At 45.5% G+C, this 24,143-nt stretch overlaps 1 protein-coding gene across 1 annotated transcript in view; it reads right to left on the bottom strand.

Moving 5' to 3' along the window:
• The window catches only part of LOC146036036 (cytochrome P450 2G1-like), a 64,058-nt gene extending 43,867 nt beyond the window's left edge, over positions 1-20,191 (bottom strand). Inside the window, exons 1-2 of the mRNA XM_083159803.1 lie at positions 19,935-20,191; positions 16,077-16,239 (exon numbers count right to left, since the gene is read on the bottom strand). Coding sequence (XP_083015929.1) covers positions 16,077-16,239; positions 19,935-20,114 — 343 coding nt within the window. The 5' untranslated portion in view covers positions 20,115-20,191. The remainder of the gene's footprint in view (positions 1-16,076; positions 16,240-19,934) is intronic.
• Between the last annotated feature and the right edge of the window lie 3,952 nt (positions 20,192-24,143).

The following is a 24,143-nucleotide window of genomic DNA, read 5'->3' as shown; positions in this document are numbered from 1 at the left end:
GTCGGGAAAGGTAAAATATCGGGGGCATCGCGTCGGTCGGGACCATTAACATTGGTCCCGACGCGATGCGACGCGATGCCCCCGATTTTTGCATAGGATTCAATGTTAAAAAAATTTTTAACATTGAAATGGTGTAAAAATGTCAAAAAATGTGAAATGGGTCCATATGACCCATTTCACATTATAGATGTCCCCGTCGTCGCCCCACGATAGACGCCAACCCGAAGCGTGGCGAGCGCAGCGAGCCCGCGAGGGGCGGCGGTACGCGTCCTCCGACCTTTTCATGCCCTACTATCCACTAGGGCGTGGAGTGAGAATAGAATAGTGTGGCGAGCGCAGCGAGCCACCGAGCCCGAAGCGTGGCGAGCGCAGCGAGCCCCGCGAGGGGACGCGGATACCTTCACAGTTATACGCGTCCCCTTGCGGGCTTCACAGGTGTCCGTGGCGACGCGGACACCTGTGAAGCCCGCGAAGGGACGCGTTTACCTGTGAAGGTATCCGCGTCCCCTCGCGGGGCTCGCTGCGCTCGCCACGCTTCGGGCTCGGTGGCTCGCTGCGCTCGCCGCACTATTCTATTCTCACTCCACGCCCTAGTGGATAGTAGGGCATGAAAAGGTCGGAGGACGCGTACCGCCGCCCCTCGCGGGCTCGCTGCGCTCGCCACGCTTCGGGTATGCGTCTATCGTGGGCTGCTGTTTACGCGCTTCAATTTGGGGGGGTTGGGAATTTTTTTCATTGAATACAATGTAAAATTGGGTCCCAGGGACCCAATTTACATTGGATTCAATGAAAAAAATCGGGTCAAAAATCGGTCGGTCGCGTCGATCGCATCGCATGCGACCAAATCGCATGCGATGCGATCGACCCGATTTTTTTCAGCACGACCACCCCGATCTTAATCGGTGTGGCCGTGCTAGGAAACAAGTACCCACAATTGTAAGCACAAGCTGCCCGGCTCTCCCCCAAGAGCCAACCCACCCCCAGTCATTCCCTGTTTCTCATTCCCTGTCTCCTGATGCCACGCCACTATTGTCATTTAGTCACTCCTCTAGCTTTGTGTGGCCACGCCCCCTCATGACACATGGTCACGCCCATTTTTGGTGGAGGCCATCAGTACCACCAAGAAAAAAATTCTACTTGCACCACTGGTTATGTACAGTAAGTCCTATTATGTATAGTATGTCCTGTTATGTACAGTAAGTCCTATGATATATAGTAAGTCCTATTATGTACAGTAAGTCCTGTTATGTACAGTAAGTCCTATTATGTACAGTAAGCCCTGTTATGTAGAGTAAGTCCTATTATGTACAGTAAGTCCTATTATATACAGTAAGTCCTATTATGTACAGTAAGTCCTATTATGTACAGTAAGTCCTATGATATATAGTAAGTCCTATTATGTACAGTAAGTCCTATTATGTACAGTAAGTCCTATTATATACACTATGTTGTGGAAGTTGGTAGATATTTAAACAGTCATAAAAAAAACTGTCCTGGCTAGAAAGCAAAAACAAAGGCCTGATTTAGGGGCCAATTCAGACGCGTTCATATGGATCCGAAATCAGCCCCGTTTTCGATGGTGTGGGAAGCATGTGCAGAGCCCCTGTGCAAACGCCTTTGGCGAGTAACACACTTGCCGAGGCTTTTGCATGGGCTGGGGATGGAGGGGGGCGAGCAGGGAGCATCATCAGGGGAATGCTCAGCATTTATGAGCATCCCCAAGAAAATGATTTTCAGTATTAACCTCCCCCACAATGACCTTGTGATTCTTGGAATGAATTTGGATTAACCCCTTACAGGGTTGAGTATATACCCGCACAACCTTATTGAGAAAAAAAATAGCAAAAGAGACCCCCAAATTTATATCTATACCGAGGGGGGTGCTGTTCCCAACAGAAGTACAAAATTTTGACAACGAAGAGGAAAAGGCTGTATAGGGGAACGCACTGAAAGTTAAAATGTAACTTTTATTGATTATATATTAAGAATGCCTTATATCATAGTATGGAGCGGCATATAAACAGCAAAAAATATTGGAAAAATTAAAAATACATACAGTACAAGTTACACACAAGATAAGTGATGAGACAAAAAGATAAAAAAATAAGTGTTCTAAAATACACAGATGTTGGTTAGGGAGGAGAACTGCAATATAACGAAGATTGAGTCTCTATTAAGTTATAGCTCCTAGTCTTGTGTGTCTAAATGTTCTGAGAGAGATACCACTGGGAGTATGATATTCAATTTTATGGATACAGGATAGTTTTATTAATCTCAGTATTGAAAGTGATATTTGGCTCTTGTGATTAGTACATTATAATCCGTGGCACCATTCATCGTCCCGTTGCATTGGGTATTCCTCTCTCACTGGTTCCTCAATGCCAACTGACCGATGTTGGTGTAAACTAGATTCTGCACACACTGTATAATATTATGTGGAAATACCACTCACACTGTGAATATGGGTGGTCCTTTCTCACAAGTTCAACCGTGGCACTTGAACCAGTGTTTGATGTATGTTTAATACAGTAAATATATTCCTGGGGAATATTCGCAATGGGTATTCCACTCTCACTGGTTCCCTATTTGCGGTATGGTTTCCAGGTTATCATCATATTCACATAATAGTGTCTTTTAATGGGTTATATATTTATTCCCATGTTCCAATAATACACCTGGTTATTGCCACAATTGATGGTGAGACACAGTTCTAAAATTGTCTCTACACAGTGTGTAATACCTCAAATGTAGGGTATTCTTTTGTATTTATTATTTTTGTATACCAATAGTGATATATGGTCAGTTAAGAACTTTAACTGCCCTCATATGATCGGTCTATTTATTCACATAATAGGTATTCCACTCTCACTGGTTACCTATTTATTGTGTGATTTATTGGTTTACACTAGATGTATTTAACCCCTTCCTGACAGAGCCAGTTTTTGCGTTCCTGACAGAGCCCTTTTTTTCAAATCTGACATGTCTCACTTAAGTGGGGATAACTTTTTTTTGCTTTTACTTATCCCAGTGATTTTGAGATTGTTTTTTCGTGACACATTGTACTTCAAATTAGTGGTAAATTTGGGTCGATACAGTCTGTGTTTTTTTGTGAAAAATACCAAAATATCGTGAAAAAATGGAAAATTTAGCGATTTGCAAAATGTTAAATTTTCTGCTTGTGAGACAAATAATCTTACCACTCAAAATAGTGAATAACTAACATAGACCATATGTCTACTTTATGTTGACATCATTATTTCAACTTCCTTTTAATTTTTTGGGACACTAGGAGGCTTACAATATGAATAGCAAATTCTCAAATTTTCAAGAAAATTTCAAACACTGATTTTTTTAGGGACCAGTTCAGTTCTGATGTGACTTTGAGGGACTTGTATGTGAGACACCCCCATAAATGATGCCATTTCAAAAACTGCACCCCTCACAGTATTCAAAACAGCATTTTGGAAGTTTGTTAACCCTTTAGGTGTTTCACAGGAATTAAAACAAAGTGTAGGTGAAATTTCAAAATTTCTTTTTTTTTGCAGATTTGCAATTTTAATACATTTTTCTAAGGAACACAGTACATTTTACTAGAGAAATGTGACTAAAAATTGATTCCCCCAATTCTTTTGTTTTCATAAATATCCTATATGTGGCCCTAGTGTGCACGGTGACCAAACCACAGGCTTCATAATAGAAGGAGCACCTACTTGATTTTGGAGCCTCCTTTTTATGAGATTATTTTTTAGGCACCATGTAGGTTTCTAGGCACCATAAGATGCTAAAAGTTAGGAACCCCCCCACAAGTGACCCCATTTTGCAAACTACACCCCTCAGGGAATTCATCTAGGGGTATAGTGTACATTTGAAACCCCCAGGGGTTTCACCAATTGTGGTACAACTGGGCAGTGAAAATGAAAAATTATTTTTTTTACACAAAAATGCAGTTCTGGCTCCAAATTTGTCATTTTCAGAAGGTATGAAGGAGACAAAGCACCCCAAAATCTGTGCCCCAATTTCTCCCGAGTACGGCAATGCCTCACATGTGACCAAAAAATACCAGTTGGGTGCATGGCAGGACTCAGAAGGGAAGGAGTGATTTTTGGATTTTGCAGCTCAGATTCTGGTGGAATTTTGGTGGGTGCTATGTCGCATTAGCAAGACCCCCAAAGCACCAATACAGTGGAACCCCCCCACAAGTGACCCCATTTTGCAAACTACACCCCTCAGGGAATTCATTTAGGGGTATAGTGTACATTTCAAACCCCCAGGGGTTTCACCAATTTTGATACAAGTGGGCAGTGAAAATGAAAAATTACATTTTTTTACACAAAAATGCAGTTCTGGCTCAAAATTTTTCATTTTCAGAAGGTATGAAGGAGAAAAAGCACCCCAAAATCTGTGCCCCAATTTCTCCCGAGTACGGCAATGCCTCACATGTGACCAAAAAATACCAGTTGGGTGCATGGCAGGACTCAGAAGGGAAGGAGTGATTTTTGGATTTTGCAGCACAGATTCTGGTGGAATAAATGGTGGATGCTATGTTGCACCAATACAGTGGAACCCCCCCACAAGTCACCCCATTTTGCAAAGTAAACCCCTCAGGGAATTCATCTAGGGGTATAGTGTACATTTCAAACCCCCAGGGGTTTCACCAATTGTGGTACAAGTGGGCAGTGAAAATGAAAAATTACATTTTTTTACACAAAAATGCAGTTCTGGCTCAAAATTTTTCATTTTCAGAAGGTATGAAGGAGAAAAAGCACCCCAAAATATGTGCCCCAATTTCTCCCGAGTACGGAAATGCCTCACATGTGACCAAAAAATACCAGTTGGGTGCATGGCAGGACTCAGAACGGAAGGAGTGATTTTTGGATTTTGCGGCTCAGATTCTGGTGGAATTTTGGTGGGTGCTATGTCGCATTAGCAAGACCCCCCAAGCACCAATACAGTGGAACCCCCCACAAGTCACCCCATTTTGAAAACTACACCCCTCAGGGAATTCATCTAGGGGTATAGTGTACATTTCAAACCCCCAGGGGTTTCACCAATTTTGATACAAGTGGGCAGTGAAAATGAAAAATTACATTTTTTACACAAAAATGCAGTTCTGGCTCGAAATTTTTCATTTTCAGAAGGTATGAAGGTGAAAAAGCACCCCAAAATCTGTGCCCCAATTTCTCCCGAGTACGGCAATGCCTCACATGTGACCAAAAAATACCAGTTGGGTGCATGGCAGGACTCAGAACGGAAGGAGTGATTTTTGGATTTTGCAGCTCAGATTCTGGTGGAATTTTGGTGGGTGCTATGTCGCATTAGCAAGACCCCCCAAGCACCAATACAGTGGAACCCCCCCACAAGTCACCCCATTTTGAAAACTACACCCCTCAGGGAATTCATCTAGGGGTATAGTGTACATTTCAAACCCCCAGGGGTTTCACCAATTTTGATACAAGTGGGCAGTGAAAATGAAAAATTACATTTTTTTACACAAAAATGCAGTTCTGGCTCAAAATTTTTCATTTTCAGAAGGTATGAAGGAGAAAAAGCACCCCAAAATCTGTGCCCCAATTTCTCACGAGTACGGCAATGCCTCACATGTGACCAAAAAATACCAGTTGGGTGCATGGCAGGACTCAGAACGGAAGGAGTGATTTTTGGATTTTGCAGCTCAGATTCTGGTGGAATTTTGGTGGGTGCTATGTCGCATTAGCAAGACCCCCCAAGCACCAATACAGTGGAACCCCCCCACAAGTCACCCCATTTTGCAAACTACACCCCTCAGGGAATTCATCTAGGGGTATAGTGTACATTTCAAACCCCCAGGGGTTTCACCAATTTTGATACAAGTGGGCAGTGAAAATGAAAAATTACATTTTTTTACACAAAAATGCAGTTCTGGCTCAAAATTTTTCATTTTCAGAAGGTATGAAGGAGAAAAAGCACCCCAAAATCTGTGCCCCAATTTCTCCCGAGTACGGCAATGCCTCACATGTGACCAAAAAATACCAGTTGGGTGCATGGCAGGACTCAGAACGGAAGGAGTGATTTTTGGATTTTGCAGCACAGATTTTGGTGGAATGAATGGTGGGTGCTATGTTGCACCAATACAGTGGAACCCCCCCACAAGTCACCCCATTTTGCAAAGTACACCCCTCAGGGAATTCATCTAGGGGTATAGTGTACATTTCAAACCCCCAGGGGTTTCACCAATTTTGATACAAGTGGGCAGTGAAAATGAAAAATTACATTTTTTTACACAAAAATGCAGTTCTGGCTCAAAATTTTTCATTTTCAGAAGGTATGAAGGAGACAAAGCACCCCAAAATCTGTGCCCCAATTTCTCCCGAGTACGGCAATGCCTCACATGTGACCAAAAAATACCATTTGGGTGCATGGCAGGACTCAGAAGGGAAGGAGTGATTTTTGGATTTTGCAGCTCAGATTCTGGTGGAATTTTGGTGGGTGCTATGTCGCATTAGCAAGACCCCCCAAGCACCAATACAGTGGAACCCCCCCACAAGTGACCCCATTTTGCAAACTACACCCCTCAGGGAATTCATCTAGGGGTATAGTGTACATTTCAAACCCCCAGGGGTTTCACCAATTTTGATACAAGTGGGCAGTGAACATGAAAAATTACATTTTTTACACAAAAATGCAGTTCTGGCTCAAAATTTTTCATTTTCAGAAGGTATGAAGGAGAAAAAGCACCCCAAAATCTGTGCCCCAATTTCTCCCGAGTACGGCAATGCCTCACATGTGACCAAAAAGTACCAGTTGGGTGCATGGCAGGACTCAGAAGGGAAGGAGTGATTTTTGGATTTTGCAGCACAGATTTTGGTGGAATGAATGGTGGGTGCTATGTTGCACCAATACAGTGGAACCCCCCCACAAGTGACCCCATTTTGCAAAGTACACCCCTCAGGGAATTCATCTAGGGGTATAGTGTACATTTCAAACCCCCAGGGGTTTCACCAATTTTGATACAAGTGGGCAGTGAAAATGAAAAATTACATTTTTTTACACAAAAATGCAGTTCTGGCTCAAAATTTTTCATTTTCAGAAGGTATGAAGGAGACAAAGCACCCCAAAATCTGTGCCCCAATTTCTCCCGAGTACGGCAATGCCTCATGTGTGACCAAAAAGTGGCAGGACTCAGAAGGGAAGGAGTGATATTTGGATTTTGCAGCACAAATTCTGGTGGAATGTTGGTGGGTGCTATGTTGCATTAGCAAGACCCCCCAAGCACCAATACAGTGGAACCCCCCCACAAGTGACCCCATTTTGCAAACTACACCCCTCAGGGAATTCATCTAGGGGTATAGTGTACATTTCAAACCCCCAGGGGTTTCACCAATTTGGATACAAGTGGGCAGTGAACATGAAAAATTACATTTTTTTACACAAAAATGCAGTTCTGGCTCAAAATTTTTAATTTTCACAAGGTATGAAGGAGACAAAGCACCCCAAAATATGTGCCCCAATTTCTCCCAAGTACGGCAATGCCTCACATGTGACCAAAGAGTACCAGTTGGGTGCATGGCAGGACTCAGAAGGGAAGGAGTGATTTTTGGATTTTGCAGCACAGATTCTGGTGGAATGAATGGTGGGTGCTATGTGGCATTAGCAAGACCCCCGAAGCACGGTGAAATTATGAACCTAATATTCCATAGATGTGTGGTATATTTTAAAACACTCCTTTATACATAGGCCGGGTTTGTCGGGGCAAGTGTCACACTGGAAAATAGTTTGCTTTCTTATTCCCTTTTTATAGCAAACTTTGCACCTTTTTTGTGTCCTGCCCTTTTTTCCAGTGGAGGGGATTTCATCAGGAAAATGCTGCCCTGGTACAATACGGGGACCAGTACTAGAAGTACTGGGGCCCTCTGCCTGCTGGTTCCCAAATATTAGGCCCTTTATGACTTCCTCTTGAAAGTGCATAAATGTCCCCCTCTGGCCGGTAGAACGGAATAGCACGTAAGCGTTATACAGTGCCATCTGGATGATATACACGGCCACCTTCTTGTACCAGATTTTTGTTTTCCGCAGGGCACTGTACGGCTTCAGTACCTGATCTGAAAGATCAACTCCGCACATGTACCTATTGTAATCCAGGATACAATTAGGTTTGGAGGTGTGGGTACTGGTACCTCGTACAGGGACGGAGGTGGTACTGTCTCCGTGAATTGTTGTCAGTATAAGGACATCCCTCTTGTCCTTATATTTGACCAACAACATATTTTTGTTGCATATTCCCCTGCTTTCACCCCTTCTCATTACTTGGGCAATGTGCGTTTTTGGGAGGCCTCTTTGGTTCTTGCGCACAGTACCGCAAGCTGCTGTACCTCTTGAACCAAGGGCCTTAAACAGGGGGATGCTGGTGTAAAAGTTATCCACATAGAGGTGATAACCTTTATCCAGGAAGGGGTGCACTAAATCCCAGACAATTTTTCCACTAACACCTACGAGGGAGGGGGGGCATTCTGGCGGTTCAATTCTTGAATCCTTCCCTTCATAAACCCTAAACCTGTGGGTGTACCCTGAGGTGCTTTCACACAGTTTATACATTTTTATGCCATACCTTGCCCTCTTACTGGGAAGGTACTGGCGGAATTTAACCCTTCCTTTAAAATGTATAAGGGACTCGTCGATACAAATGAATTTTTCAGGGATGTACACCTCTTCAAATTTGGCACTGAAATGATCAATGACCGGCCTGACTTTGAATAGCCGGTCAAAGGTGGGATCATCTCTGGGTGGGCACTGTGCATTATCGGTGTAATGTATAAATTTAAGAATTGTCTCAAATCGAGTCCGGGTCATGGCCATACGGTAAAATGGAGTACTGTACAGAACATCTGTACTCCAATATTGCCTAATTTCTGGCTTTTTTACTATGCCCATATGAAACACCAGACCCCAAAACGTCATCATCTCTACTGCATCTACAGGGGTCCACCTAGCAAATGATGACGTGGGGTTTTGAGCAATAAACTGCTGGGCATATAAATTAGTTTGGTCCACCATTCAATTTATAAAATCATCAGAGAAAAATAATTTGAAAAAGTCAATTTCTCTGAGACCTGTGGAATCAAATTGGATTCCTGGCATGGCCAAAAACTCAGGAACCTGGGGCTCAAAATTGTCTGGTGGTGGGGTCCATACGAGATCAATTATTGGGGGGGGGTCTCAGCTGCTCTACGGGGGCGTCTTTGAGGGGGTCCCTCATCACCAGAGGAGGAAGAGGAGCTTAAGGCGAATCCTTCAAATTCCCCGCTTGCATCACTGGCTGTGTCAGAGTCAGAAGCAAGCATGGCATATGCCTCCTCCACTGAATACATTCTCCTGGATGACTGGGAGGACATTTGGGAGGACATTTGGGAGGACATTTGGGATGCCATTTTTATTTTTGTGTTACTGGTAGTGAAATGTTTCAACACGTGTATAGTGTAGGGGGGGGTACAAACTTTATTTCAATCCGGGGGGTATGTAGTGTGTAGTGTGTATGTGGTGCAGAAAAAAAAAATACTTTATACCAATAAAAAAAAAAAAAATGAAGGGGTTAAAAATAAAAAATTGAAGGGGTTAAAAAAAAAAAAAAAAAAAGGTCCTGCGCCAAAAATTGAGCACAGATGTTGGTCAGTAACGTCTGTCACTGAACAGCGCTCAAAGGCAACAGGAATTTGATCAAAAAAAAAAAAAAAATAGATCAACCCTGTGCCGAAAAAGATGATCAGTGATGTACGTCACTGATCAGCGCACAGCGGCCACAGGACACCCACAAAATCACAGTGTGTGTAAAAAAAAAATTAAAAAAAGACCCCACAGCACACACACAAAAAAAAAAGGTGATCAGTGATGCGACACTGATTACCAGTGAGGTGCAGCAGGTGCACAACCTTTGGTGCAACTGACAGGTATATATAAAAAAAAAAAACCTCTGTACCCCCAAAAAAGTTGCTGATCACCTCAGATATAGTGATCAGCACAAAAGGCGGGGGCAGCAGACACAAAATTTAGCACTCTCTATCACTCTCTGTCACTATCTCTCTCTATCTCTCTATCTCTCACTATCTATCACTCTATGACACTGCAGCAGCAGCACTGACAGGTATATCTATATATAAAAAAAAACCTGCGCCCCCAAAAAGTTGCTGATCAGTTAATTTATACTGATCAGCACAAAAGGAGGGGGCAGCAGTCAGTTATATAAAAAATATATAGCACAATCTGTCACTATCTCTCTCTATCTCTCTCTCTCTATCTCTCTCTATCTCTCTATAACTATCACACTGCAGCAGCACAAAATATAGCACTCTGTCACTAGGCCTCTCTATCTATCTCTCTCTCTCTCTATCTCTCTCTCTCTATCTATAACTATATCACACTGCAGCAGCACAAAATATAGCACTCTCTGACACTATCTCTCTCTCTATCTCTCTCTATCTCTCTCTATCTCTCTCTATCTCTCTCTATCTCTCTATCTCTCTCTATCTCTCTATCTCTCTATCTATCTCTCTATCTAGCTAGTACACTGCAGCAGCACAATTTCACAGGAAGGCACAAGTAGCAACAGGATCCAGGAAGCAGTGATGAAGCAGCGATCAGGTAAGTATGGAGAAAGTATGGAGCAAGGTTCTGGTCAGTATGGCGGCAGGGGGGTACGGTGACCGCACTGCACGCTATTCCAGACCGGAATGGCGTCTGCAGTGCAGTCACCGTTAGTTTAAATCCCCCTCCTTGGCTGTGATTGGTCCGTCGGTCCGACGGACCAATCACGGCCTTTGGGGGCGGGCGGGGTGAGGTGGGGTGACACCAGTGTCACCCTTACACCCCGCGGTGATTGGTGCTGTACTTTACAGCACCAATCACCTCTGATCCCGTGTCACCGGCGAACGTTATTCGCCGGTGACACAGGAAAACGCTGTAATTGGCTGTTCACACTGAACAGCCAATCACAGCGATCGCCGACGGGGGGGCGGCATCGCAGCCCCCCCTGGGCATGCACGGACATGTCTGCTGTCAGGGACAGCAGACATGTTGAAACTGTCACCGCGTCTATAGACGCGGTGACAGTTTAAATCCATGACGTACATTTACGCCATGTGTCGGGAAGTGCTTCCCGACCATGACGTAAATGTACGTCAAATGTCGGGAAGGGGTTAATACTTTAGATTTTATTTACACTTCTCATTAATCCACATAATTGTTGCTCCAAACAATTCAAACAGTATGCATAAGCAGTAATTGGTTATATAATACCAATAAATTGGGTTAGAACACCAGTGTTTCTTATTGCTGCAAATATCATATAAGAGCAATACAGTTATGAGCTTTGACTGCCCTCCTGTGGTCAGTTACCAAAATTGCAGTTATATCAATCTTGCAACAATACACTGGCCAGTATTCAATGGCCGGGGGTCGTGGGTGGCAGCGAATCCTGTGTAGGATTCGCTGCCCTTTCGCCTTGGATTCTCCCTGCTGGGAGATTCGCTGGCAGACGCCCATCCTCAGTATTCAACGCGTCAGGGGCTCTCAGCCCCTGACGGCGAAAATTACCCCCTATGACGAATTGTGCTCCTGGCTCTCTCCCCTGCTCCTGCGGCTACACTGCCACTGCAGGGGATAGAGCGGAGTCCCGGCGGGGGAGCACATTGATGCCGCACAGCCTGAGGGCGGGTCCATCAGCAGCAGCAGACCTCCGGCTCCAGCAGCCCCGGCGCTGACATCTGCTATCACAGCGCTGGGGCTGCCAGAGGACTGCGACTGCTGCTGATGCTGGACCCGACTCTCCCTAGTGACAGCTGCTGCCGGAGCCTTCCCCCACACACACACTCGGTGCGCGACGACCGCGGCACCGCTCCCCCTGTCACCCGGCTGCTGGCTGTGAGTGAGCAAGCAGTGGTGTAGGGGGAGCGGGGTCTGTGGTGGGCGCCCGACGCACTGACAGGCTGCCGGTGGCTGAGCTGGCAGTCCGTGTCAGTGACACTGACACAGCGGGCGGGTGGTCCGGCCGGCCGGCACATACAAGCTTCCACTGCCGCCCAGATCATTCCCGCTGGTGCACATAGGTGGGGGCAGCGGCGGGCTGGGGCAGTGGTGCAGCGGTAAACGCGGTCACAAACCGACTGTTATTGTCGGCATTTGAGGCCGCCGCAGCAGCACTACACAATGTGATTCCTTGAGAGGCTACGGAAGCCCTGTATGTTGAAAATACCTGAGGGCAGCCTGTGAGTGATACGGCAGCCTGGCCCTGTAAGGGTAAGAAATGGGTGAGAGAGGTTATATAGGATTGTGTGTGTTACACAAGTAAACGTCCCTATATGTTGCCTTCCAATGTGACGGCACCCGCATACCTACCCGAACCCCCCCTCCCCCCGGCGCAGCTCAGCTGGCTGTCAGTTCGGTGAGGGAAAAAAAAATCAAAATAAAATAGAGGTGCTTGTAAAGCGGGAAAAAAAGCAAGAACCTTCAAAAAAAATTAAAAAACCTGTTTTTTTAATGACATTAAAAAAAAAACCATTAATTTTACAAGTACACATCACAGTTCACCTAAAAAAGATGACGAATGCTAAACGGAGAATCATGGCGAAAATCAATGGAGAAAGCAGTTCTCCATTTGAGCATTGAATACACTGTCGGCGAATTCCACTAAAAACCCCATTGAAAATCACAGGCGAATTGTGGAGAATCATTTACGGCGAATCGGCAGACATTCGCTGTTCATTTGTGGCGAATTGCCTCCATTGAATATGGCGAATTGTTTTTTGTGACATAAAATTCGCCGTTAACCCAGCGAATTGCCAGATTCACTGAAAAAAAACGGCGAATCTGAGGCATTGAATACTCCCCACTGTATTGCCTTTCTAATCCACTATTATATCTATCTCCCAGTCCTCTCTCTCTTGGTCTCCTGTTATATAATCATTATGTTAATCAAATCACAACATTACATTATGCTACAAGGAGTCCTCCCTAACCTAACTGTACCCGGTACATATTATATAACCAATTACTGCTTATGGATACTGTTTGAATTGTTTGGAGCAACAATTATGTGGATTAATGAGAAGTGTAAATAAAATCTAAAGTATTAAATACATCTAGTGTAAACCAATAAATCATACTATAAATAGGTAACCAGTGAGAGTGGAATACCTATTATGTGAATAAATAGACCGATCATATGAGGGCAGTTAAAGTTCTTAACTGACCATATATCAATATTGGTATACAAAAATAATAAATACAAAAGAATACCCTACATTTGAGGTATTACACACTGTGTAGAGATTTTAGATTTGTGTCTCACCATCAATTGTGGCAATAACCAGGTGTATTATTGGAACATGGGAATAAATATATAACCCATTAAAAGACAATATTATGTGAATATGAAGATAACCTGGAAACCATACCGCAAATAGGGAACCAGTGAGAGTGGATTACCCATTGCGAATATTCCCGAGGAATATATTTACTGTATTAAACATACATCAAACACTGGTTCAAGTGCCACGGTTGAACTTGTGAGAAAGGACCACCCATATTCACAGTGTGAGTGGTATTTCCACATAATATTATACAGTGTGTGCAGAATCTAGTTTACACCAACATCGGTCAGTTGGCATTGAGGAACCAGTGAGAGAGGAATACCCAATGCAACGGGACGATGAATGGTGCCACGGATTATAATGTACTAATCACAAGAGCCAAATATCACTTTCAATACTTAGATTAATAAAACTATCCTGTATCCATAAAATTGAATATCATACTCCCAGTGGTATCTCTCTCAGAACATTTAGACACACAAGACTAGGAGCTACAACTTAATAGAGACTCAATCTTCGTTATATTGCAGTTCTCCTCCCTAACCAACATCTGTGTATTTTAGAACACTTATTTCTTTATCTTTTTGTCTCATCACTTATCTTGTGTGTAACTTGTATGTATTTTTAATTTTTCCAATATTTTTTGCTGTTTATATGCCGCTCCATACTATGATATAAGGCATTCTTAATATATAATCAATAAAAGTTACGTTTTAACTTTCAGTGCGTTCCCCTATACAGCCTTTTCCTCTTTGTCAAAAGATTCTTGAAATGAGTTAAGGTTTTCCTTTGATGGAAACCATATTGGACGGCCGGACGGCTATTTCTAGGAATAGCTTGGCCACAAAACCAGACAAAGACCTATCAATAGACTTGTTATTGAGATTTCAGAATATCTGTGCTTAAAGTTCACATCTGCATTATGAATGCAGGCAGGGCCGCCAAGAGAAATCCTGGGCCCCGGAACAACAACTTTGTGGGGCCCCCACGGACAGTGCTCCCCGCACACTCTGCGGACCTTGTTACAGACACAGAGCAACCAGCCATCCACATTCCACCTTGGAACGCAGTGACCTGTACATGGGTGGGGAATCAGGTCTGGGATTGCTGGGCTGGAGACATGGCGCTGGCACCTGTTGCTGCTGGTGGCAGCTGGGATGGGAATGTGGGGATTGGGGCGGGCTGGATTCTGCAGAGTGGGTGGTACTCACGAGGGAGGTGGCCTCTCTCTAAATCAGCTCCTCCTGGAATCCAGGTACTACCTACCCTAAGTATCCTCTTGTCGCTGAGCCACGGTAAGCTCCCAAGTCACGTGGCTGGCTCTCAGCAGACCCTGTAGTCGGAGAGAGGAAGGACCTCTGGGATGCTGCTGCCCCAGGTTCACCCACATCTGCACTCCCAATGCCGCTGATGAAAAGCTGACTCTGGCGCACTTAGACCCACCAAATAAAAAAAAAATGTGTGTCCAGACCGGGGCCCCCCTGACAGGCCCGGGCCCGGGTAAATTGTACCTGCTCCCCCTCCCTCTCGGCACCCCTGAATGCAGGATAAGTAAATATGATTTACTGTAGCTGGTTAGAGCTAGTTACAGAATTTAAGATATATTGATTATCTATAGGGATACGTGACCAAATCATAATAGGCAGAACTATAGGTTTGTCAGGGGGGTGCGGCAATTGTAGTGGGCAGGCCGGTTGTGCGTTTCGCTAGGGTTGCTAGCATACACAGCCTAGCAAACAGCCCTGAATCAGGCCCTTAGTTAGGATTGCATATGCTAGGCTTGCAGCAGCTTAGCATACGTATGTAATCTGTAGCAATACAAATTCATGAGGAGGTGCCTACCACTCCCTGACTGCATACCACCCCCTCCCTGCACACCACCCACGCCCTGCATACTACCCACACCCTGCATACCACCCCCACCCTTCATACCTACCACCCCCTGCCTGCATACCACCCCCTCCCTGCATACCACCCACACCCTGCATACCACCCCCACCCTGCATACCTACCACCCCCTGCCTGCATACCACCCCCTCCCTTCATACCACTTCCTGCCTGCACACCACCCACGCCCTGCATACCACCCCCATCCTGCATACCACCCACACCCTGCATACCACCCACACCCTTCCTGCATACCACCCCCTGCCTGCATACCACCCCCTGTCTGCATACCACCTCCTGCCTGCATACCACCCCCTGCCTGCATACCACCCCCTCCCTGTAATTCATAAAATGATACAACTAAATGTCAGGGCTGCCGAGAGGTATGCCGGGCCCGGGAAGTTTTTTGGGGAGTGCCCTAATCATGGTGGTGGCCATGCCTCCTACAATTAGGCCACGCCCCTCAATGTTTTTGGGGGGTTGAAAAATACTGTAAAGTCAAGGGTGGAGTGTTATTGCCCCCCCCCCCTTCCCCCCCTCAGCAGCAGCAGCAGCACACACCTACAGCATGTGCTGACAGCAGGCTCAGCATTAACTCTTGCGCTGTCAGTGAGACGCTCATGCTGAGCCTGCTGTCCGCACAGCACATGCTGTAGGTGTGTGCTGCTTCCCGGGAGGGACAAAGGGGGAAGGAGGGGTTGGACAAGGGCCTCCAAAGGGCCCCTCCAGCAACCCCGTGAAATTAGTACCTGCTCCCCCTCTCTCAGCGGTCTTGCTCAAAGCAAATAGAAGTGGAATATTCCTTCATAGATGAAACTGGACCAAGGATACAGATGAAGAATGATTGATTACCGTGAGATTTGTAGAAAGATTCCCAAGTTGGCATGTTCCCCCGATTTAGGTAATCGTCTCCATTGTCCAAATAGATATGTTTTGCTAACTTGTATCCGGTGACCACCACGACTGGATGGGACCCCATATAGATGGTAAATATGTCACCGTATTTCTCACTGAGCTGAATGAGAAAAAATATTGATCAGGCAGGTTCATAAATTAATATCTTCAATTTGCTATTAGCCAAAATCAAGCACCAAAATTTCCTAAAGGACCCCATGGAGAAGGTCGCCAGTCATAAAGCCTACAAGGGTTTTTTCAGGGGTTTTTTAGCTGACGTTCCAACAGGCGGTATTTTATGAGCTACCATCCACTTTTTTCTCTTTTTTTTTTTGGTGCAATAGTTAAACTAAACTTCTATTAATACTAAACGAACAGATGATGTGGGCGGCGCTTGCATTTTTTGCAGATATTTTAAGCATCTCTCACAACATTGATGGCACTGAAAGGGTTAAGAACAGACAATTTCAGATGTGTTCACACTTGGAGCACTCCGCTGCTGATGACTCCACAGACGCAGTCAAGACTCCACTTTACAGTGCCTGCAATATTGGCATCTTGCCCCACTTCTGTGTGACTTGGCTGCTCCCTGGTGGACAGAGCAGAAAAAAAGTATATGCAACCAAGATCTCTGTATTATCTGATTATTATGTAGTTATTTTCTCACTCAGTGTGCAATTGGGATACAACATGTTTTTTTTCCTAGACAGAATTACCCCTCCCTTTTGGCACCTGAGTGACACACCTCTGATTGAGCAGCTTACCAACAAAAGTGTTGTGCAGTTAAGAGAGGCATAGATGGGTCAGCATTAGGAGGGATTGCTGACACCTGAGTGCCATTGTAGAAGCCAGGGGTATCTCCAGGTAAGCTGGCTCTCAGATGTTATATGCCATTATCATGTGGCCTTACACTGGGCTATTAAGCCCAGACATATATGTTACTGTTAATGGGATGGGTTTGGGAGTGTGGTGCCCCCTGTGTTGGTAGGGCTGGTCTGCTCCAGGTTAGCACACCCTAACACTTTATTAATACTTATTTTTTCCTATCACATTGTATATATTTTGTATTTTAATCACACCTTCACTTCCCTACATAGCACTTATGTGCTTCTTATTAAACCCTACTAATTTTCTTTTGTGTGCTGCCCTGGAGTACTCAGCCTGTGTCAGCATGTTGGGGGCCCACACCCCAGACCCATACCCAGTATTAGGGACCTCCAGTGACAGAGATGCCTTGACGTACGGCCTGGGGGCTTAGCACTATATCTGCAGATATATGCAACCAAGATCTCTGTATTATCTGATTATTATGTAGTTATTTTCTCACTCAGTGTGCAATTGGGATACAAAATGTTTTTTTCCTTGACAGAATTACCCCTCCCTTTTGGCAACTGAGTGACACACCTTTGATTGAGCAGCTTACCAACAAAAGTCATTGTATACAACCCTTATGGGTATTTTACATGACAAATGCCCCCCCCACCCCCATTGTTAACGCCACCCCACGATGAACGACAACCCGAAGCGTAATACCTGTGAAGTAATGCGCGGGGCTCGCTACACACGCCACGCTTCAGGCTCGGTGGCTCGCTGCACTCACCACACTATATAAAGTCAACTCCACGCCGACGTGGATAGTAGGGGTATGAAAAGGTCGGAGGATGCGTACCGCCGACCCTCGCGGGCTCGCTGCGCTCGTTGGCGTTGATCGTGGGGTGGCGTTAACAATGGGGGGATTTGACCCATCAGGGTTGGGAAACAATAAAAATTGTGGTCTGGGGGCCATTTAACATAGGGGCCAATGTAAAAATCACGTAGATCGTATCGCATGAGATTTGGTTGCATGCGATCGACGCGATTTCGGGGGGTCCTGATGGATACAATTTTTATCGCTGGAGCCGAGCTAGGAAACAAGTACCTATTAAACAAACTAAAGGGGTGATGGAAAGTGTACTATATGATGCCATGGAGCAGCCCAGAGGTGGCTGATGATCTCCTTCACTAGAACAGAAAATATTCAATTATTGTACTCCTGCGAAACATATCCAACTCATTGCAATTGACTGACATTAGCATTTAGGGGAAAAAATACCAGCCATGATATATTTTGGCATTCTTTAACATCTATTGCAGATGGGATCAATATTGTTATGTGCAACAAATCAGAATCTACTTCTTATTTATTTAGCACCCTCTAGAATATAATAAATAGTATTTCATAGGTTGCCCAATGCAAAATCCCATCTGAAATAGAACTCCCATCTTAGCATGGCTGCCCCCCCCCCCCTCCTCCCCTTTTGCACACCGCAATCCCCCGCACGGCTGTGAATGGATGATTTGCATAATCATCAAATCACAGCCTTGGGTGCGGGGGGGAAATCATTCTATGGTCGGCGACCATCCAATCATTTCTCCAGATCTCGCAGATCTGAGACACCGCTGATGTCAGCTGCCCACCCCCGAAAACCCCCATCTTTGTGTAATTATCATGCACACGCCCAACTTTTTCATGGGGATGACCCATGAAACACTTGGTGTTACCATGGGTGAGTCCCCAGGCCCACCGCCCTATGTACCCCCCACCTGTACTGTTGTGTGCGAGCGCCCGGCAAATAATTTATTCGCCGTGGCCGCTAGCACACAGCAGTTGCTCATGCACATAAATAACTTACACAGTTGTGAAATATAGGTCTCCCGTGCTAATGCACGTGGGAAGGTTAAACCAGAATTACCCCCAATGTGCAATTCTCACATACGAAGTGCTGTCTTGTCTGTCTAGAGATATCTGTTTCCATACATACATACCATATATACATATAGCCTATACCTGTTACCTTTAAGGTGCCCACACATGGTGCTATTCTCGCATACGATTTGAACTTTTTAGTTCCAATTGCATTGCCTCTATTTTAAATCACACCATATTTATTTTGCCCTGCAATGCAATGCCTGCTCCTATGGATCCATATCGAAAGGCAGAATAGTATGTGCAGGCAGATTTTTTTGTAGTACATTGCATCGTGTTCAGTTCAAATCCAACACCATGTATGCAATGAAAATTATAATATATATTACTGTCCCTCAGGGTGCCACAATAGTACCCCTGGGGGTACACTGCAGACCGGTTGGGGGTACTTGAAAATAATACTGTAATAGCAGAAGTCTTCCATTGCCATGTACATGAACCACATTGCATCACTTCTGGTTCCCTCTGCAGCATCATCATCAGCATCTCCTTGTGTTTTTGCCAGACCAGCAATCCACTGAGTGCTACCCGCACTGCTCTCAGACATCAGCGGTCATCTACTGCATGCTGATATGGGTGGAGGAAGCAGCAGCATTAGCAGGTGTTAGCGGGAACAAACCGGCACTAACCATAATGGGCCAATATAAGCTGCGTGCCTTTGCCAATATTCATATCAGGCGAGGTTCCCCGCTCCAACGGATGCCAGGAAACAGCACGTCACTGTAGCAGACTTTTCAGTATCAAAGACTGGCCAGCAGTCTCCCATGGCGGGGGAGGGAGGCAGTTTATGAGTCCCCACTGGCGAGTATCACACTAAAAAGCATTTGCACAGGGGGTCTGCCCATTCTCATATCCGCGCATGCGCAGAACCCACCATCGGAAACGGGGCCGATTCAAGCCTGAATCAGGCTGACTATCTGTTCCACCAGCACCATTGGTGATGTTCCCCTACAACACTCCTATCATACCCACTTCTGTAATTACAACAAACGTTGCTATTAAACATTTTGTAAGATACTGTATCTGATCAGATTCATCTAGTTAACAAAAAAAACTTTAGTGGGACTTACTTTAGTCACAGCGTGTACTATTCCTCCCGCTCCTAACTCTCTGAGGTTCCCCAACAATGGAAGAGGTGTTGGTCCAGGGGGGAGGTTGTCCTTTCTCCAAAATCTCCTCAAACATAAAAACCCTAAGAGGAGTAACACATATAATATCAGCAGCTGTGTGAAATCTTGTGGTAAATACATTCTCAGTTACTGTAGCTCCCACTGGCTTGAGTTCACGTACGGTCTGCCAAGACACTGAGCACAATCAGTCACCTATCTATGACAGAGGAGGGTTCATGCAGATGATATAAACCCATTAGTGTACTGTAGGTGGGGCGTAAGCAATAAGTCATGTTAGAATGAGCAAATCACATAGTTCTGCAATCATGTGATAGTTTGGGCAATATTTATTCTTAGAAATACTGCAGTTTTTTTTCTGTAGTATGTATGTGTAATCTGCTACAGTGATCCAAAGAGATTTCTTTTCTGTACTGCTCAGAACCTAACATGTCCTTGCTGGCTTAAATAATGTCTAGGTAATAGAACCCACTACAATCACGCCCAAATGACTGACCTGACCACAGAGGAGGATTTTCCACAAGGCAACCTAGGCACCTGCCTAGGGCCCAATAGTTCACAAGGGGTTCCATAGAGCAAGGGTATAACTACCGGTATGTGTAGGGAGCACAGCTTCTATGAGGCCCAAAACTGAAAGGGGCCTGCCTTTTATATCAAAGTTACATGTACTGTATACATTTCTTACCATTGGGTGGTAATTAGGGGCGTTTACAAGTGTTTGCTATGGGGCCTACAAATATCTAGATGCACCACTGCTATAAAGATATACAACAATAAAGAAATGTGATCGATGCACTACTATCTGCAGTTGGTACAGTGGTAGTCAATCCCAAATAGGTGTGTACAAAGCGAAACAAAGAGTGTACCAGCACAAAAAGTGTATCGATTGGAACGGTATCTTTTACAATAAATATTAAAAATTCTAAGCTGCAATTAAACTATGGAATTCCATATAAAATATGGCTGGTACAGTAGGTCCCAGAAACAAGGTCCAAAGATGGAATAAGGTTCCTCTGATGGAGCGGTGGTAAACCTGGATGATTTATGCAAGTCTTATGCTGCTTCGGATTGCTTTCCGGATATGATGTTTTATGGAGACTTATTTGGTTTGTAGATGTTCAATTGTCCATAGTCCATATGGTGGCCCTCAGTGGTGGTATATGCAATTGTTAAAGTTTTTGGAAGGGTATTAAAAGCTCAACGCGGTTCCCTGGGATCAACCTCCCAGCTTCCTCAGGAGCAGAATGAAAACGTTTTCATTCTGCTCCTGAGGAAGCTGGGAGTACCCCTTGCATTCGCACAGAGGTTTAATGTTAAAGCTCTGTGCATGCACATATTCGCTTATTCGCATGTGCAGGACTTCTATGCGGGCGCCTTTGGAGACTTGGCTCTCGCAAAGTGGGGTCGTGAAAGGAGGAGTGAAGGGTGAGTTTCCTGGGCATACAGACAAAAATGCTGGGCGTCCCCATGCGATATGGGCGGATACCTGCCTTCTGGGGCCGGACGGCTGATGTAAATGGACGTAAGCTCCTCGACCAGTTCTCGGAGATTGAAGTTAGCAGAGACTGATTTAGATTTCCGAGCACTACAGAAATCATTTGATGGTTGTGACCATTGAATGATTTTGGGCCTGCACGCAAGCCTGAGAATTGATGTTTATGCAAAACATCCATTCGTAGTGCGGTGGGTACATTAGCAGTGCGGCGGCGGTGCAAGGCTCGCTAAGCAGCAAACTAACACTGCGAGCCAACCAGAATTATCTCCTTCAGGGATGTAGTTCAAATCCCGGCAGTCGGAATTCCGGCCGCCGAAATCCCGACCACCGAAATCCCGGCACTTTGTCCCTCTGTGGGTGTCCACAGCACCCATAGACCCTTTACTTGACTCTTGAGCCTAGAAATAACTCAAATAACTCACACTGAAACACCTTATCCTAAAAATAAGACACGGACACCAACTGCGTAAGTTTAAAGGTCATGGAATATTTATTGTAACTGGTATGACCCTATTTGTTAAGGGATGGCAAAGAAAAGCACTTGAGACCAGCAACCCCCGCGGATGTTACTCATGGCAGCGCCCAGGGCGCCCCAAACCGCTAACATCTCTCCATTGTGGGTACAGCCCGCGCTGTAACGGATATGCCCCACCCCTCCTATGGCCTGACGCAGACACTCCCAGGAAGTGACCAACGCCCCACCGCGTTCACCGCGTTGAGTCGGGACTCGCCCGCCATCCTGGCAGAGGGGGGGGAGGGGCCACAACCGCACAGAGACCACCTGACCACCCCACCTGAGTGCTGGTCGATAGCACCTTCTTGCCGATTAATAATTAAAGCTATTAAATATATTTGGTGAAAGGCCCGTGAGCCAGGTAGCACAGATAAAGGGAAGGAAGGGTGGGAATCCAGACTCAAAGAGGAAGTCCTTCCTATCCACTTGCCTATAAGTACCCCTCTCTAAGCTGCCGCCCCTATGCTACCTGATTGGCAGATCTAACTGCCACTCACCTGAAATTTCCTATGGCCTTATCCTATCTGTCAATAGCTTTATTTAACAATCACAAATTCACAGGCTCTTAAATACACTTGAGCCTATGCGGCCCTTGTTCTATATTACCTCTCAAACTGTACCTGTTCTTAAGGCCCCCATACACTAGGGCGACTTGTCCTTAGGACAAGCCCCCCCGACTTCCCCCTGAGCTTCCCCGGCTGCTCCCCGGGGGAGCTTGATTAGATTGGCACTTGATGTGCCATTTTTTACATGTGATAAATCGTCTCGATTTATCACATGTAAAAAACCCGGGGAGCAGGGGGGGCTACAGAGGTCGGAGCTGGTGGGAGCAGGGGGGCTGGGGACGCTGCGGGGGACACGTCTGTGTCGCCCGCTGCTGGGGACGCTGCGGGGGACAGCGTCTGTGCGGCGAGGCGGTAGAGGGAGCAGGGGGGGCTGGGGACGCTGCGGGGGACACAGGCGGCATAGAGCCGGGCAGGGGGAGCCGGCGGGAGCTGTCAGTGCTAGAAAAAAAAGCCTATACAATGAATGGGCAGCCTGTGATTGGCTGAGCGCTCTCTCAGCCAATTGCTGACTGGCTGAGAGAGCGCTCAGCCAATCACAGGCCGCCCATGCATTGTATGGGCTTTTTTTTTTTATTCAATACTGACAGCTCCCGCCGGCTCCCCCTGCCCGGCTCTATGCCGCCTGTGTCCCCCGCAGCGTCCCCAGCCCCCCCTGCTCCCTCTACCGCCTCGCCGCCCCACTAGGTCCCAAGTCGGGTGGTCGGACGTGCAGCAGGTCCGACCACCCGACGCAGATCCGATGCGCACGGGACCGCGCATCGGATCTGAGGGGACATCAAAACTAGCCGATTTTGGTCCGATTTCGGCCAGATCCGACTGATCTGGCTGAAATCTGACCAAAATCGGCTAGTGTATGGAGGCCTTAACTCATGCGATCTAATGCTAATCTGCCAGTAGTGTACTCTGTGATCTAATGCTAATCTGCCAGTAGTGTACTTTACAATATAATGCTAATCTGCCAGTAGTGTACTCTGCAATATAATGCTAAACTGCCAGTAGTGTACTCTGCAATATAATGTTAATCTGCCAGTAGTGTACTCTGCAATATAATGCTAATCTGCCAGTAGTGTACTCTGCAATATAATGCTAATCTGCCAGTAGTGTACTCTGCAATATAATGCTAATCTGCCAGTAGTGTACTCTGCAATATAATGCTAATCTGCCAGTAGTGTACTCTGCAATATAATGCTAATCTGCCAGTAGTGTACTCTGCCAGTAGTGTACTCCGCAATATAATGCTAATCTGCCAGTAGTGTACTCTGCAATATAATGCTAATCTGCCAGTAGTGTACTTTGCAATATAATGCTAATCTGCCAGTAGTGTACTTTGCAATATAATGCTAATCTGCCAGTAGTGTACTCTGCAATATAATGCTAATCTGCCAGTAGTGTACTCTGCAATATAATGCTAATCTGCCAGTAGTGTACTCTGCAATATAATGCTAATCTGCCAGTAGTGTACTCTGCAATACAATGCTAATCTGCCAGTAGTGTACTCTTCAATACAATGCTAATCTGCCAGTAGTGTACTCTGCAATATAATGCTAATCTGCCAGTAGTGTACTCTGCAATACAAT

Source organism: Crinia signifera, chromosome 9 (assembly GCF_055691185.1).
Source record: "Crinia signifera chromosome 9, ASM5569118v1, whole genome shotgun sequence".
Taxonomy (NCBI): Eukaryota; Metazoa; Chordata; class Amphibia; order Anura; family Myobatrachidae; genus Crinia; species Crinia signifera.
Note: the sequence above shows the minus strand (reverse complement) of the source record. Positions and strands in the feature narration are given on the sequence as shown.